This window comes from Pezoporus flaviventris, unplaced genomic scaffold (assembly GCF_033815535.1).
Source record: "Pezoporus flaviventris isolate CSIRO_AGI_PZ_B2104156 unplaced genomic scaffold, CSIRO_AGI_Pfla_v1 ptg000030l, whole genome shotgun sequence".
Lineage (NCBI taxonomy): Eukaryota > Metazoa > Chordata > Aves > Psittaciformes > Psittacidae > Pezoporus > Pezoporus flaviventris.
In genome coordinates this window covers 2,886,808-2,904,839 of record NW_026892578.1, presented here as the reverse complement: position 1 = coordinate 2,904,839, position 18,032 = coordinate 2,886,808, and the positions used below count along the sequence as shown (strand labels likewise).

The following is an 18,032-nucleotide window of genomic DNA, read 5'->3' as shown; positions in this document are numbered from 1 at the left end:
GCCGTTACTATCGGAGACTCTTCTGCTCTGCTCCCTCAGTAACAATCCGCAAGCGTAATGATTTGGGGTTAGGTCCAAAACAAGACACATAAATAATAAAACAGCACATTATCTCAAATATTTTGACTGTAAGGACCAAAACTTTACAATAAATTACATTAGGGGATGCATTGTGAGTTCCTTATGCTGTAAAATCTGTAAAACACGCATTTGCAGAACTTCACGTTCAGAATACTTGGGGTATACATACAAATACAACAGCCACTGCAAAAAATAAGAACTTCTTGCTGCTGAAGGCTGTGTGGAATACAGGAAACATCAAAAATTACAGCACCAGACTGGCAAATAACAAACAACTTAATATTGGCACAATTTAAATAATTAAAAAACAAAACAAAACCAAAAAAGTGGGGTGTTTGCCAGGGCTACCAGGCTTTTATAAACTATGTTTTCATGCCATCAGTTGATCACGTTGAACACTGCTGAGCTCCACATGTCACTGTCATGCCGCCAAAGGGAGGGAGTTGCAACAGGGAAAATATTTCATTCATTGAGAGCAGAAGGTTTGCCTGACATTTAAAATGATGTGAGGAAAAGAGGTTGCTGTTAAGCTTTCCCACTCATAGCCTGAAAGTCTCGTCATTCATTAGGGAGAGCTATTTTAAACGAACCCATATGTGGTTGGCAGCAATGTAGACACAGTATTTCTGAGGCAGGTCTTAGAAATTTTTAGGAATTCACAAACAGAAAAACACTGAAAAAGCTTACTCTTGGTCACCAAAATTACCTACAGTTTCTTCTGCTGAGGACTCCTTTTCTGATTTAAACAAGTGCTTTACTATTTTTTGTTGTCATCTTCTTGTTTTTCTATTAAGCATCTATTAAATCTCCCTCTCTTTTGTCAGAGTACATTTCAAGGTTTAAGATGTTACATTTGTGGTATCAGGCAAGCCTTTCTGAAGTGTAGTCTGTGCCTACACAGAAGGCTGTTCCAGAGCTTCAAGTCCTGCCTGACGTCTGTTGTATACCAAAAGTCATGGCAAAGAGATGGAACGAGTTCTGGTTTCACATGGAGGCACGCAATCATTGCTGCTCTCTGCAGCTCCCCACAGCGTCATTTACAACCCTCATACAGCTACAGTTCCAAGGCAACCCGGATCCACAGTCACCGTGGGTTTTGAATGGAGCAATCATTACATAGGCACCCGAGTCAGCCTCAAAGTGAGAATCTCTCCAGGAGCTAGGAATGCCTTTTGAAGATGTTAAACTTTCAACCATCTTTGAAACACCTCACCTTTTAAAATCAAAATGAACACTGGTAGGTACATTTTTGACACTTAATTAAACATTTTTGAAATACAGATATGTGTATGTGCACGCATGTATGTAAATGTATTTTGCATTTGCAATTTAGGGATTCTCACCTGTCGAGAATCTTCCCTTTTGCATTCTGAATGAAAGCAGTGTGGGTTTGTTGTTTTTTTTTTCCGGCATGGTTTTTCTTTCTGTATAACTAGAAAAACTAATTCACTGAGCCCCACTTGTGGTCCTCAGTCCTCTCTCGTGCAACAAAAGTGTAATTGGCAGTTCTCAAATACCCAGTGACAGCAGAATTACATTTTTATGTTCTATTCTTCATATTTTACAGGAATCAGAATGTTCTGGATTATTCTCCATTATGCTATTATATAAAATTTAATTAACCTGAAACCAAAATGACAATCAACAATGACAACCTACCCCTGCTGAAAAGCAGCACTGAAGCTGCTGGAGGGATGAGCTGGCTGAAGGGGAGGCAGAGGCAGAGAAGGGATTCTATTAATGGAAGGAAGAGTGAAAGAGAAGGAAGCTCAGGAAGGTCTCATAGAAGATTCACAGAGAAAGTATGTAAGATTAAGGACAAAATTAATTTCATACTGTTTCTTTCTTTGACTGCTGCTGAATGTATGGCATGTGGGACAAACCGGTGCCTGGCTTAACTACAGAAAATTGACAGCAGCTGTACTTCTGTGGGGATTAGAAGGAACTGCTTCCTGACTCACAGGTCTGTGTAAAATATATCCATGCACAACTTGGCTTAATGTATTCTTCAACAGATAAAGCTAGCAAGTTAAGGAACCCAAAAATGTTTCTTTTTAATTTACCAGAAACACCATCATTTGTTATTCTTGTCAGTTCTTTTATTGGTTTTCATCCTAAAGACTAGCACATTTACAGCATACATGGATTGGATGAACTAGAATATATAAAACAGTAGCCATATGATATATTAATACTGCCCAAACCCAAATAAATAAAAATATTTCAATGCACAAAGCTTGGCAAATACAGTTGTCTTGGGACAAAACAGTTTTGTATTATACAATAATTTTACATGTATAAATGAAACAAAAGGCAACTGTGCTGTAGGTACTTTCACAGAACATACACAGAACATACTTGGCAACAGTTGGTTTTTTTTTACCTTTGTATGTTTTATAATTTAAAAAAATGTACTCAAAAAAGACCATTAGACAGAACTTATTTTTACAGTAATCCTTAGTTTTGCCTCTCCTGTGCAACAGAAAAGCGTACTTCACCCTTGTGAAGCATCCTATGTGGATTTCAAGTTTCACAGTTTTCCTTTTTTGATGAACTGCCCAAGATCTTACTGTTCATTGCACCCTTTAAACAAGCCCATCAACGTGCATGTATTGACACTGGCGTATATATAAAATGTTAGCTGGACAACCATGTTTTACGTGTAAGCATACTGAAACCAGGATATTTTAAACAAAATAACGCCGTACTTGAGACTGGTATTCCACCACTTTGAAAAGGTGAGCAAAAACCATGCACATACAAAATTCAGCCACTTTTTCTGATTACATTGGTATAGAAAATAAATAAAGGCTCACTAAGCTTGAGAGCAGATCTCATGATTGTTGGACACAGTGTGAGAGAGTGGCTCTGTTAATTGTTACAACAGACCTCTTGTTCTTCTCTTCTGAAGCTGAACATCACAAGATTTTTAGTGTAACAATACAGGACTTAGAATATAATTCAATATGTTTGAAATATACAAAATAAAATTATCAACTCATAAAAACTAAGGGATACAAAGAGTATAGTTTATACAAAAATAAATGTAGCATTTAATAATGGGCCTGGGACTGAAGGTTGAGCAGAGATCAACCAAAGAGATCCCATTGAAAAGTTTTCTCACCATATATTTGTTTACTCATTAGCAAAAAAAATACAAACAAACATTTATTTATTGTGGTGAACAGGGTTGGTAAAATTACAAGGGACTGTTCTACTGTAGGTGATTTGCTCACACCTGGGACAGGTACTACAATACACAGATTTTGCACACAGTTCAGTGTTTTGTTATCTGAGAGAGACAGAACAGTAACAGCCTCGCTCAGCAGAACACTCTCTGACCTGGCTCTCTGACATGCTGCTCAGCGTTTGATTGCAACAAGCAAAATGCAAAAACTGCTGGACTTGTAACCCCCAAACCTGTATGGGAGCAGAATGAACATGACTGATTGAGAGAGCAGTGACAGCACAGACAAACATCAGTGAGAGGGAGAAAGGAACCAGAAAACAGCCATATACTTACCTGGCTGTTGCTACTTTCACAAGAATAAATGGGCAGATTTTTCTATTCTAAAACCGACATTCTTAGAAGCTAAGAAGAACAGGGCACAGTGTGCTGAAGGCTGATTTAATCCTGTTAGGTATTCTGTTAAAATCTTGTTCGAATTTGGAAATTAAGGTTTAGCTGCTTTTTAAAAAGGTATCGTAGTTTCAAAGGCATTCTTTGGGAGATTATTTCTGAGGAGATCTGTTGAATGTTTTTTATCAAACGCTTATCAAACTGATCACCTTGTCATAAGCTAGAACACACCTGCAGTTCTAGCGCAGTACTGGTAGTAAATGAACAGTTCCTTTCTATCAACATGGGGCATTACCACCTTCCTCAAAAATGCCCTGAAAACACTCATACTTGCCCTCCCTGGATTCTGAACACCTGCCCAGGTAAAACGCAAAGAAACCAATTTGGGTTATGGAGTAGCAGGAATGCATTGGGCACTTTCAGCATTTTTGTACTGACATACAAAATTGACATGAGAGAAAAAAATCAAATACCAATAAAAAAAAAATTACCCCTCCCCCCACCCCTGCCCCCCGTGATACTTAAAATCCAGAACTGACATAAAAATTCATGGGTAAAAATGTGTTAATTAATATATGACACCGTGGGAGAGACCCAACATGTCACATGCAACATTAGCAACCTGCTTGTTGCACTTGCTTTGTAGTGGGGAAGGGCAGAGGGAACTGCTGCTGGTGTTAATGATTAAGTTTCACCGTGTTTCCAAAACAGTTCTTAACATCAGATGTGTGCCCAAGTCCTTACTTGCCAAAGACAGCAGGAATTTGTTTTATTTGGACAGAACTAGAAACCAGACTTCATATACCTGGCCTTTTCTGTACTGTTAATCTCGTTTATGAAGATATATACATATACAGTATACATATACATATACAGTATACATATACAGTAAACAAATTATACTCCTGGCTTTTATTGTGCTGATTTTTTCTTTTTAAGTTAAACTTCTGTTTCTTGATTGTAGCAATGCATTCTACAGCTATTAGACTGTCTAGGATCCAATCCCTTTTTATTTACAGCTTTTGAGTTTTACTCACAGTTTTAAAAAGTTTATGAAAAGCTCAATCTCAAATTCAATTCTGTATAAAAAGATGTGTCATGAAACAGCTGCCCAACGCCATTCCTAGAGTCCTTGCCCACCCAGGAGGTACCTAGCTATTTGCATATAGATAATTAGGAAGTAACACAATTATCTGGTTGTTTTACATACACTGAAGGCTATTTAAACGGGCAGAGCGTTATCACACTATTCTCAAGCTAAGGTGTCAGAATAATTGTTACTAGAGATTCCAATTCTGTAAGTAACATGCTCTGGATAACCTAGCGAAACGTACAAAAAGGTGATTTATCTCCTCTGGATGACAAAATCACGGATTAATCTAGAGTGTATCCACACGTTTTAATGGAACAGCAATTTAAGGACATAGTATGCTTATGTTTCAACTTTTCCATAAGTTCCTTCTGGAGGCCTGTAATACTTTGGGAAAGCCTTCAGTTGCAGGGAATTAAATGCATACTTGCGACATCCAACATTCTTCATTGTATTTTCTCGGCGACAACCCTCACTGGGGAAAAAAAACAAGCACAAAAAATGACAGCAGTAAAAAGGAAAAAAAGAAAAATAAAAAAAGACTTAAACTAAGATGAAATGAACTGGTTATTTTATAGCATTGAAAAAAAAAGTTGGTTATATTTAATGAGCGCTTAATTGATTTGCCATTGCAAATATTAAAAATGAGGACTCATCATACAATGCCAGTCAGAAGCACACAGGATGGACACATGCTATGTCAGATTGCTAGTTTTGCATTTCTAAAAAGCAGCAGCACATCTACTGAAAAAAGTTCTTTCATCGATGGTTTCATGTATTTCAGGAGCTCACATGCTGCTTCTTTGCACAAGGGATCTCAAGAGATTGCTTAAAAGCAGTTCTGCTAATTTATTAATACATTAAGCTGAAAAAGAAAAACTGCTGATTTCTCAGTAAGAGCTTGGAAGTAATTTTATTGTTCCCTGCATTATCAGTACTTACTTAAAGATTAGAGCTGATACAAAAATAATGACTTTCCAGTAATCTCTGCATGCATAAATTGACTTGAAAACCAACATAGTCTAAAAAAATCTTAATCACGAAACACCAACTTTGTGTGGGTGCAAAAAAGATTGGCTGCACTGACAGTCATCACTCCAATGAAACAAAGCTGTGGAGAATTTCATTTTCACTCAATGCTTTGGTGCAACTGCCCCACATTACAAAGAGGTTCTGTGCTACAATAAAAAACTACTCCAGTTATAAGGCTTCTTTACACTCATAAATCTACTTCACAGTTCCTTTGATTACATCCAGAAACAGACGTACAAGGAGGAAGCACTATTGTTTACATATATATTATAGATCGAGTTAGGCTTGCAGGAGAATGTCTTTCCCTGATAGAGGACTGAAACCTAAACAACAAATACTAGAACTTCATGACAAAATGTACAGTACAGCATCTTATGGTGGAAATACCACTTTATTCCTGTCCTGGAGATGCTGCAGCATCTACCACAGAAACCGTGGTCATCTGATTGAAAAGGAGGGTTTGGATTCCCATTCAGTTCGAAAGCTCTCTCACTCAAACTGACCTCACTGTTCTTCTAATTTGGGCTAGTTAAGCTGACCAGAACTGTGTTCTGTATGTACCTCCTAGATCGACGTTGTCAAATACAGTAACTTTTTGCTTTAAGACAAAGTTTAAGTGAGTTTGATATTTGTCTCCAGAGCACATTCTGTGCCTGCCTTTTATGGAATGGGTTGTACATGATGACACTATTTTCATGGCACTGCTTTGTGTTTTACAGGAACCCCTCCTCCAGAGGCTCTTGCAGTCAAATAGATTAATCAAAAATAGGCACAAATTATACTTCCGAGTACTAATAAAAACAATGGTTAACTAGCAAATATCGGATACCAGATGAGCATTTTCACTCCAAAGTGAATAAAAAATTCTGTTCATAATTCATCCCACTGCATCTGGTTATTGCACATTCCCCTCCATGACACAAGGAGGCCACAGAGATGGTGACAGACGTATTTCACACACCATCTCATGTGCTGTGTTTCTTCTGGAGGCACATAAGCAGTGTGCACTACAGCATTTTAAATCTGAATGCCTGAATGACAGCACAGACCAAGCTAAAAATAAAAAAGATGAAAACTTGTTCCCACTAAAGCTTAAGAAAATGAGAAAATAAATACTGTTTTCAGAAAGCCTGGGGTTTTATTCTAGATAAATTTAAGGGTGATCTTACCCTAGTGATAGTCATGAGCAAAGCCTTTAAGCTTTATTTAAACAGATTAATAATCTTAGGGAGTTCAGTGGAGATAACACCTACTACTAAAATTGCTTTCACATGTTGTTAGACTGAGCTCATGACACTCATCACATTGCAAGAGCAAAACCACAGTCCAACCTGACATTTTGTTCACTTTGTGAAAAGGCAGATTTTGGTACCCATAGCAAATGAACCAGGAAGAAGAAATTATACGTACAGAGACACAGTGGTACCAGATAACCAGCACAGGGTGTGGATGTGTCCAGTACCATCATACCACAATTTTAAATCTCATCAGCAGTAAGGATTTACCTAAATCCACTGCAACTAAAAATAAATAGGATGCTTAAATATCTATATGTAAATATAGATAGATATGTATGGCTTTCTGTTTGGTTTGGGGTTTGTTTTTTGGTTGTTTTGTTTTTGTTTTCCTTTTAAAAGAAAATGGGAATAGTGAGGAAAACTACCAGGAGACAGTGTACTGTACAGTCTGATTTCATGAAGATACAAATATAACCACATACTTTTTTGGTTTTAGTTAGAATATTCACCAAATTTAGGATTTTGCTCTATTTTTTACTCTAACTGTGCTTTTTTCTTTTCTTAAGCATACCTCTCTCAGCAGGTAATTTCAAATTCCATTAAGACTGATAATAAAAGCTATAGCTACCTATAGTTTTTAAGCAAGTTAATAATAGTAGAAAATAGAAATCACAGTACTAGGAGAATTCTCCTCAAAAGCCCAATTTTCTGTCATCTCAGGCACCAAGCGAAGTGAATTCCTTCATGAATTTAGCAAAGTACATTAAATGAGGTTAGATTTTTAATCAGCTATTGCTATTGACAAGCTCTGCCACACAACTGCAGCAACAAAATCTTTCAGTTTCGTAGGCCTCTTCCAGGTTGATGTTACATCAACAAGGACCAAATTTCATCTGCAGTTATTCTGTGTGACTAAACTAGGTAAGCCGCTTTAGTCTCACCACTTAAATAAATGCTAACTTACCATCACTCATTTATCTCTAAGCCACTATCAACATCATAATTTATTAAAGCTGTCCAACACTTAAAAATGGAAATAAGAATAATATTTAGTCTAGTGCAATTAAAACAAAGCGCAGTGGAAAACCCTGAACCCACCTACTAAAGGAGCTAACTGATACCTCCCCTCTTCTTGCCTGAAATATTAAAGACTGGTATCTTTAACTTCTAGGATGAGAATGACCCTGTTTCAGAATAAGTTCTATAACAGAGCACCTGAAACAGATAATGGACCATTAGCAGGCCAATGCAAATTACATCCTCTTTCTAACCACAAGTCATTCACTTCATGTCTTCAATACATTACAAAATGCAGATCTACAAATAGAATGAACAAATTCTACATGCAGCGCACTGCAAGTCATTTTCTAAGTGGGTACACTGGTCTGTTAGAACATATTTAACCATGAGAAAGGAACAAGACTATGGCTCTACAAATTGTTCAGCAATGTAATTTGGATATTATCATTTGAAATGAAGGTAGAAATTTGTTTATTTCTTTAAATAAATTTCTTATAATTTCTTATAAACCCCACCCATGTTTTTATTTTTCTCTTCATACCTCGTAAAAATGAAAGGCAAGATTAGCATACACCTTAAATATACAAAAGATACAAATTCTTTTCAGACAGAGTTCCTTTCTCTGGAATACATGAAACAAGTAACACAAAACTATATTTGGTAAGAGATCTTCAGGCCAGCTAAAGTAACGAGGTAACAGGCCAATGTCAGACTATGTTACAAGCACTGAAAGCAGAACAAGAATTTAAAGTTTCAATACAATTCTTTTTGATAAAATAATTTGATGTGTATTTACAGTTTAGTACAATAGAAACGTAAAATTGTAAGGCATAATAATAATTCCTGGCAGACAATGCTATGACACATTCCTTTGTCCAGCAGGTACCAAGTGGCAATACACATTCAAGCTTTTTTTTGCTTTTGTTTTTAAACTTTATCTTCACTTGCAACGTAATCTGGCCACCAGGTAAGCTATGCTCAGAAACAGCCACACAATTAGTAAATTGGGGCTCAGAGCTAGTAAAGGAATAGAGTAGAGGAGGCTGGGATCTAGTCTGAAATCACGGATGGGCACCAAGCCACTCAAGTTCTTCTGGGTGACTACCTCCCGTGTTCCAATGCTGTGAAAAGGAAGAAGGTTGGGAGGAGGGAAATAAAACATAAAGGAAGACGGACATGCAAATGAATGTATAAAAAGAGATGGCAACACAAGGTGGTCAAGAAAATGAAAAAACATGGAAGAAAGCACAACAAAATCCAGAAGATGAAGTAAAGAAAGAGTGGGAAAACGTCTCAAAAATATGTGTCAGCACAATTACAGAAATAAGGAAAGGGAAAGAGAATAAAAGAGAAAAATAAGAAAGAAGTACTGTAGTCCACTAAAAATAAACACATGTAGGTTGAATATAAATGGTTTTCCATGTTCATTGTTTCAGATTGCCAAGCAATAATATCCCATGCTGCTCTGCCATGCCTTTGCATGCTGCAAAGAAGTGGAGCTCTGGAAAGCAAGCTGAACATGAATAACCATTATAGTATTTGACCCTTTCAAACATCTTTCCACTTAGGCTGCAGTGATATAATTTAACCTCTTAACTACCTGCTCAATATGTAAACAAAAAAAACCCAAACCACCCACTTAGTTTTCTGCTTCAACATGAATTCACATGTGTATTGATATGCTTTCTAAAATGCATGTTTCTGAAGTGCCTCAGTATATGCAGGTAAAGGCAAGACATATAGCACAGCCCATCTTGTTATGCCCCTGCTTCCTACATTGCTTTGAGCACCAAAGACTGACAGTAGAGAACACCTCTTCAGGTAACTTGAGGCTTTGTAGTGTGGTGTTTCATTTTAGATTTCTCTTATACCCTCTCCAGTTCAACTCTCTGTTTAGTTTACAAAGCAACAACTAAATGCAACCTGTGTTGCACTTAGAACAAGTGCACTCACTCCATCCATAAAAGGTGGTACATAACCTTGCTGGTTGGGTAGCAAGGTTAGGTAACCAACAGTGTCTTGGAAGACATCAGAGATACCCTAGATGTGGTGGAAGGGGAAAAAAAGCCTTCAGAAGCTGGTGCCATTTCAAGTCAAATGGAATTAGGTGGGCAGGGAACTAAACCAACTGTATTTCTGATCTGGATTAACACATCAAAATTGGTGATGCAAATGTTTTCACCTCCTGGTGCCTATACTGGATAAGGGCAGATTGAATCTGCGATGCCTACAAATCCCAATTATCTTTGTAGTGGTGTGGACAGTGGTGTGTGTTTAAGTGCTCAGGAGAAGCAGTATGTGGAAAGCTAATGCTGACTGGAAAGTTGTAGATAAAAGCTCAACAGAATAGCCTGGAGGAAAGAAAGTGGTTTAGGATATAGATAAGGAAGTAAAACAATGGGAGAGGGCAAGAAGGAAGAAAGGCTCAAAATGGCAAGAAGACGTTATGAACATCACATGCCACATCTGTACCATTAAAGCTATCATGCTATCTTTTACACAAAGACATGCACAGACACATACAGTGCAAATGGAGGCAAGAGCTGGAAAGTGTGTTCCTTGTCACTGTTGGCCCATGTAGATGCTTCCACCTGAGGGGTGAAAAGTCACCTTTGGAAATAACAAATATACCAAATTGTACAGTGTCTTAAAACATTCATCAGCAGACTACGTCTAGGGGAGGACCAGGGTAAAGAGATGAAGCAAATTCCCTGTTAATCAAGCATGTGTATGGGAATCCTCTATGTGAAGAGAAGCTGAGTCTGCCCTGTGTTGAACACAGCTGGCTGCATCCAACTCAAATGGACCCATCGCAGGCACAACCAGACCCCTCAGCCAAGATAGTGGATGTAAGAAAAGGCAAAAGACTGCATGGCAGTGAAGAGTGGCCGGAAAATATGTGAGAAGCAGCCCTATTAGCACCAAAGTCAGAGAAGGAGGGGAGAAGGTGCCCCAGGTCCTGGAGCAGGGATTCCCCTGCAGCCATGAGATGAGTACAGTGGAGCAGATATCCACACTGCAGCCCATTGAGGGACCAGTGGTAGAGAAGGTGAATATTTCCTGAAGGAAACTGGGCATGTAGACAGTATATGCAGAAGCAAGTTTATTCCGAAGGACTGCGGCCCATGGGAAGGACCCATGCTGGAGTGGGGAAGAGTGAAGGAGGATGAAATAGCAGAGAGCTGCTGTTATGGACCAACTGCAAATCCCCATTCCCCATAGAATCATAGAATAGTTAGGGTTGGAAAGGACCTTAAGATCATCTAATTCCAACACCCTGCATGGGCAGGGACACCACAACTAGACCATGTTGCCCAAGACTCCATCCAGCCTGGCCTTGAACACTGCCACGGATGGAGCATTTACCAGTTCTTTGGGCAATCTGTTCCAGTGCCTCACCACCCTCACAGTAAAGAGCTTCTTCTTTATACCTAACCTGAACTTCCCCTCTTTTAGTTTAAACCCATTGCCCTTTGCCCTGTCACTACAGTCCCTGATGAAGCATCCCTCCCCAGCATCCCTATAGGCCCCCTTCAGATACTGGAAGGCTGCTATGAGGTCTCCACGCAGCCTTCTCTTCTCCTGGCTGAACAGCCCCAACTTTCTCAGCCTGTCTTCATACAGGAGGTGCTCCAGTCCCCTGATCATCCTCGTGGCCCTTCTCTGGACTTGCTCCAACAGTTCCATGTCCTTTTTGTGTTGAGGACACCAGAACTGTACACAATACTCCAAGTGGGGTCTCATGAGAGCAGAATAGAGGGGCAGGATCACCTCCTTTGGCTTGCTCAATATAGGGAGGAGGTAGGTAGAGGAGTTGGGAATGAAGCAGTGAAGTACTCGAGCCTGGGACAAAAGGGGTTGTGGAGGGAAAGTGTTGTAATTTTTGCCTTTGTTTCTTACCACTGAAATCTATCGGCAAAAGTCAAGTCTACTTTGCCTGTAACACTAACTGGCATGGGATCTCCCTGTCTATCTCAGCCCACAAGTTTTTTCATCATATCTTCTCCTCCTGTCTTGTTGAGCAGGGGGAGTGAGAGATCAGCTGGGTGGGAGTCTGGCAGGTGGCCAAGGTCAACTCATCACAATTGTATTCTTAAAACAGGTCAACCAGTGAAGAAATCCGACCAAGCTGTTTATCATGGCTGTTTTATTGCAGTGAGTGATCATATGCAAACACAGCTGTCAGGGCTTCATTATGTCATCTGCTTAGCTGGCTCCATGGCAGCTAGAAGAGATCATTTCCCTCACCCCATTTCCAACTGCTTTTCAAGAGCCCCTATCAGAGACAGCTTTTCTTTGTTGGCTGAACTTCCTAATTAGTTTAATGAAAATGAGCTGGGCTACCTTAAATGTCTAAAGGATTTTGCTACCCAAGCTGATTCTGACTGAAACTGGATTGGAACATACTCACACAAACAGCTCCACTGGCGTATCTGACAGGCCAGTAATTGTGAAGGGAAAGGGAGGTCAGGTAATCACAGGTCTAGGGAGGAGTGTTGGCACTGCTGCAGATGGAAGAGGCTATGTGAGCTAGTTGGACTTTGCCTTTGATTTGCCTTACCAGCCAGGTAGTCATTTCCTCTGTAGATTGAACTTCCAGATATATCAGCATGGGTGTGAGTTACCATATACTTGATTTGGGGCTGAAAAAGCCACAAGTTATTTAACAGAAAACTGAGTTTATTTTAATGGAATATTTGTTTCTAAGGTGAAAACCACAAACTTGTATCTGTGAGTTTCTGCAAGAATCTGCAATGAGTACTCAATGTTCTCCCCCTGAACATAATTATCTCAGATACATAATTATCACAAGGCTGGGAAGGAAAGGAAGTCCCTGAGAAACCTAAGTGGGAACTAACACCTCTAAAGACCAACATCACAGAAAGAAGAGGGTGCTTTCTTAACTTTTCAAGAAGAGTATAAGCAAAGATGCTTTTCTTATTTGAAAGTTACCAGTAGAGAAGAGTTGAAATGCTTTCATTGAGTCCCACTTTCTTTAAGTACTTTTCCTGTCTTTCCAACTGCCCCAGAAATTTTAGAAGTCTGTAAGACTCAACCAAGCCTTTCATTTTCCAGCGGTTGCATAGTAAAAAGATCCAAGTTAAAAGAAAAAGAACATTTTCTGAATTCCTGGAAGTAATTTGCTACCTTTTCACTTCCTATGCCTGTCATCTAGCTCAGATCACCCTGTCCAGTCTGAAAGGGATTTGGGTGGAGCTGGACTCCTATATAGTTGTTCCATAATGCTCACTCTCTTGTTAAGCTTCCGTAATTCTGTGCCATTGTTCTGAGCATAACTGGCAAATAATTTTAAAAACACAACCACCTACCCGAAAGAGCAATGACATGTGAGGAAGAAAGAGTGATGGGCTTGAAGAATAGTCTAATCTTAGTCTAGTCCTTCAGGACTAGCCAGTATTTGTTCTGCACAATCTCTCTCAGTCAAAGATTTAACAGAAGGAAAGTCGCATCTTTCACCTATCAGGGCAAGTCTCTGATGTTGCTAGAATACATGAGCCCAAGGTTTGAATTAAATTTGCCCTCATTCAATATCCCTGTGTAGATCAACATAAAGCAGTGCTTTTCTTGGGTCAATATTTTATCTGATCCTGTGGTATATTAAATTGATAGTCCAAAACAATGTTGTTATTAATCTCTGCCTCTACTGTGTCCATAGCTGCATTAAAAAAACAACATTTACTCAGTAAAAAATTTAAAGAAACAAAATTCCTAATATTATACTTGATTAGTTTTCATTCACTAAATAAACAACTGTGCAACAGAGCTTTTTTCTTTCAGATGTCTAAGTTGACAAGTTGCATAATTTAAATAAACATATTTGAGAGCTGCTTAACTCCATTTTAAGTGAATAACTTCTCCCTCACAAAACCATTCCATTTTGTTTCTAGTATCAAGGTTTAATCAGTCTCTGACTGCAGTTTTCATGTACTGTACTAACACTGTACTGATGCAGAAAAAAGTGAAAATAAAAAAAGTCCAGTGACATCCAATCAGATGTAGATGTAACATCCAAATTATTAGTGTAAGAGGCTGCAAGTGTTATTATATGAGACATTTTCCTTCCAGGTAATTGAAGAGTAAGAAAGGGTCAAACAGCAAAAACATACAGAAAGGATAAGAGAATTGAACACTCTAGAGAATTTGGTGAGAAGACACACAATACAGTACATTCAGTAAGAGTGAATGTTGAAAAACAGGACTGAACAGCATTGTTGAACTACATTGAGAAGAGACTAAAGCTAGATTTCTTATCCTTTCTTCTGGTATGTGAGTTACGGAGTTTTCCAGCAGTGCTTGAAACAAGGCATTGAACAACAGTAAACAGATTTTCTTTTTTTATTAGTACAGTGTTTAGTTCTGCAAACATCTCTGCTGCTTCAGAATACAGAACATTGTTATATCGATACGACAACAGCACGCTGACACATTGTGATGAAATTTGGTTGCTGTATCGTGAAACACCCATACTGACATTTCACCCAGTGAACAGTGTTTCACTGCTAAAGAATACACACGGCAAACCATTGCAAACTGCAGGTGTCTGTGTTTCCAAGAACAAAAGATCATCCCTGAGAAACCTGCCTGATCTAGAACTAGGAAACCCAGTGCTATGACAGTTAAGGTAACCCCATCATTAAACAACATTCAAAGAAGAACCGGTTTTCTGTTCTGTAAGCTCAGCATTAACTGAAAACACATTCTTACATGCTTCTCTGAAAAACTCCAATTCACTGCTGACAACTAAAGCCCATGTGATGCAAATCTGGTAACAACCAGCTTTAGCATATGCAACTCACTAATACATGCAAGGGAGGGATGAATTCTAGCAGTCAGTTTTGCAGTTTTCTGACTTCACTTTTTTTCCCTTTTGACAGAAACAGAGACCTCTGCTCCTCTGCAGTTTGCATGGTTCTTCATTTAAGAATAAGTGACACAAGTCAAACTCTTACCTCCTCATACACTCCAGAGCCTGGGTGAAGACCTGTGGAGCCATTCCATGTTCATGCTGTAGGATCAAACACTGCTCCAGGGTGACAGACATGGCAGTCCTATCCTTGGCACTTTTACAGCTTGTAAATCGAACACCATTTAGTCTGCGGCATATCTAGAAATGGATATACAATTCATCATTCCTTCCTCATTCATAATCTTCTGTCAGAGAACACACCTGTACTTCTCCTTAGAAAGACACAAATGTTGTGTAGGACAGATGTCAAAAGTTTTCATCTTTGAGAAAGCAGAGCTTTGTTGCATGAGTTGTAGGGAAATTACTTATGTGGAAAATACATTTTATCTCCCCATATCTTATTCTAGAGGAAGTGTAACCTGTCAACATTTCCAAGCTTTGTGCAAGCAAATGAAAAAACTGGAACATATCAGTAACAATAGAGGTGAAAATACATATGCATAAAGAAAATCAGCTCAACTATGCAGAGATGCTTAGATTAATAAATACCTCAGCAGCTTGCCAAAGGATATCAACATTCTTATTTTTCCTTGCATGTACATTTTGTCCCAGAAATCTTAACAGTTCAGGCAGGCACGTCTGACTACGAGAGCGAGGTAGACCTATAAAACAAACAAAACCGACTCCACTTACTTACCTGTATTCAACATTTCTACAAGATAATTTACGTGGAAAGTGTTCCTACATGCCTGTTGCAAATGCAGTCATGTTTTCTTGAGTCAAAGCTTGTAAGCTTTGTAATTCAATTCTTAATTACTTAGTACCACCAACAAAACAAATTCAATTCTAATTAAAATCAACTGGAAATGCACATTCATTTAAAACTTCAGGGGCTCAGAATCTGATAGCAATATAATAACAGAGTGAACAAAGGAAGTAAGACTGGTAGAAGGGTACAGGGCACAAATCTTATGAGGAGCAGCTGAGGAAACTGGGGTTGTTTAGTCTGGAGAAGAGAAGGCTCAGGGGGGACCTTATCACTCACTACAACTGCCTGAAAGGAGGCTGTAGTGAGTCTGGGGTCAGTCTCTTCTCCAAGGTAACAAGTGACAGGATAAGCAGTAACGGCCTCAAGCTGCACCAGGGGAGGTTTAGACTGGATACTGGGAAAAATTTCTTCACTGAAAGGTTTATCAAGCATTGGAACAGGTTTTCCAGGGAAATGGTGGAGTCCCCATATCTGGAATTATGCAAAAGACGTATAGAGATGGCACTTAGGGACATGGTTTAGTGGTGGACTTGAAGGTGTTAATGGTTGGACTTGATAATCTTAAAGGTCTTTTTCAGCCTAAATGATACTGTTCTATGATTAGCAATATTGTGCACATACTGGTCTGCTCTGCTTGAACTCTACACCCAGAAAGAAAGTAATACCTGCAAACAAAAACATGACACAGACCATCTCCCCAGGTATTTCTAAAGACGAGGAGCTAATGAAGCTAAGACAGTAATTCACTTAACTTAGAATTAAGAGCACAGAGGACAGTGGATCAGGAATCAACTTCCCTTCTGTAGTATCCTTGAAAGGAACATTGCCTACAACCTGCCAGAAGATGCTTCACTAGGCCTCTTCTCCCCAAGAATAGTCCATTTGGTTTTTCTTTTTCCTCTACTTACCACAGACTACATCACTGGCAGGTCGTAATAACCACCTTTCTTACAGTTAAATGTAAAATGTTATTCTCTCTTGACAAGAGTTTATGGAAAAGTGTATTTCACTTTGTACATCATAAATATTGCCCCAGAGGAGGTACAAAACACTCACAGACCTTTCTTATAACAAGCAGAGCCCCAGTTTGTCTCAGTTGTCCACAGAGCATCTCTAGCATACTTGCTGGTGAGGATACCATTATAGTTTTTTTTCCATACTTTAATCAAAACTCCTGCTAAATCTTTATAACCACAAACCATCTGTTGAAGCTGGATTGCAAAACCAGACACAGTATGTCTACATTTATCCAGGACAAACAGTGAAGCAGAAGGAAGTTTTGGCATACGGTGGGTTTTCCCTCTTTGTGGTATCCATTTCACGTGGCAGGGATCAATGTAATGACAAGTAACCAGAGTAAGGGAGAACAGGTAGATGGACATAAGACTGTCTTGTTTTCCTTCACTGTTAAGAAGCATGTTAATGCCACTGTCCAACACTGCATGCCAGCCTTATTCACAACTTCCAGTTACTTGAAGAAAAACCTTTAGTATAAGGCATGTTACTGGCAAATGGGAAACTCAAGGTCATGGCACCAGTGCTCTTTAAAAATAGAGGAAAATAAGTATAAAAGTAAAACAGTTTTAAAGACATGCAAAAGGAAGGAACAAATGACCGGGTACAAACCAGACTGCAGGGTTAAACAGAGTTTCAAGAAAAAAAAGCAAAAGCTAAAAGACTATTGGATCCACACCAGAGGTTTGGGGACAAGGGAAGGGACTGAAGTAAGAAAAAATAAAAGGCAAGCAAAATCAAAGAGGAGAGGAAGGAGCTGAATGGGAACTATTATTAAGGAAGATTAGAAAGAGAAATTAAGTAATTGAGAGAAAAGTAGAACAAAAATCACTTTAAACTGATTAACTTTTGAACTTGACAAAAAAAGTCTAATACTAGAATACTGTAAATAAAAAGTTAAATTTTCAGAGTGAAAATTTCAGAGAATTAATTGTGCAGGATTATGAATGCCTGGATAGAGGGAAACAGCTTTTGCTCTCAGCTGCATCAAAAAAAATCAAGGATAACAGGAAGTACAATAAGGTACTTTAACATCAGAATTCTTACTAACCCATTGCATGCTACTGCATTTGTATTTCTGCAATAAAACTGCAATTGTGGGACCCATGAAATTAGTTTACGGGAGGTTTGATACTAACAACAACAAATCAATGAGTTTTCTCCATGCGTGGTCACACATAAATAACATTTTTGGCACTGCCTCCAAAAACACACTAACAAGCAAGAAATTTTCATATGTAACCAGTAAAGTTCAAGTTTGTAGCTATTATCTCTCTTCC

The 18,032-nt window shown here is 38.7% G+C and overlaps 1 protein-coding gene and 1 long non-coding RNA gene across 16 annotated transcripts in view; one reads left to right on the top strand and one right to left on the bottom strand.

Annotated features, from left to right (window-relative positions):
* The first annotated feature begins 1,774 nt into the window (after window positions 1-1,774).
* On the top strand, window positions 1,775-14,541 carry LOC133272524 (uncharacterized). The gene is made up of 3 exons (XR_009744457.1): window positions 1,775-1,883; window positions 8,924-9,008; window positions 14,411-14,541. It is a non-coding gene; the product is annotated as an uncharacterized LOC133272524 (long non-coding RNA).
* INPP4A (inositol polyphosphate-4-phosphatase type I A) overlaps window positions 5,042-18,032 on the bottom strand; it is a 103,225-nt gene continuing 90,234 nt past the window's right edge. For 9 of the 15 annotated variants that reach the window (XM_061459710.1, XM_061459709.1, XM_061459712.1 and 6 more), the window contains 3 exons: window positions 15,519-15,631; window positions 15,013-15,167; window positions 5,042-9,162 (listed from right to left, as the gene is read on the bottom strand). In XM_061459710.1, the coding sequence (XP_061315694.1) occupies window positions 8,982-9,162; window positions 15,013-15,167; window positions 15,519-15,631 (449 nt within the window). In that variant the 3' untranslated portion in view covers window positions 5,042-8,981. The remainder of the gene's footprint in view (window positions 9,163-15,012; window positions 15,168-15,518; window positions 15,632-18,032) is intronic. The other 6 variants (XM_061459714.1, XM_061459721.1, XM_061459717.1 and 3 more) reach the window with 1 other exon arrangement.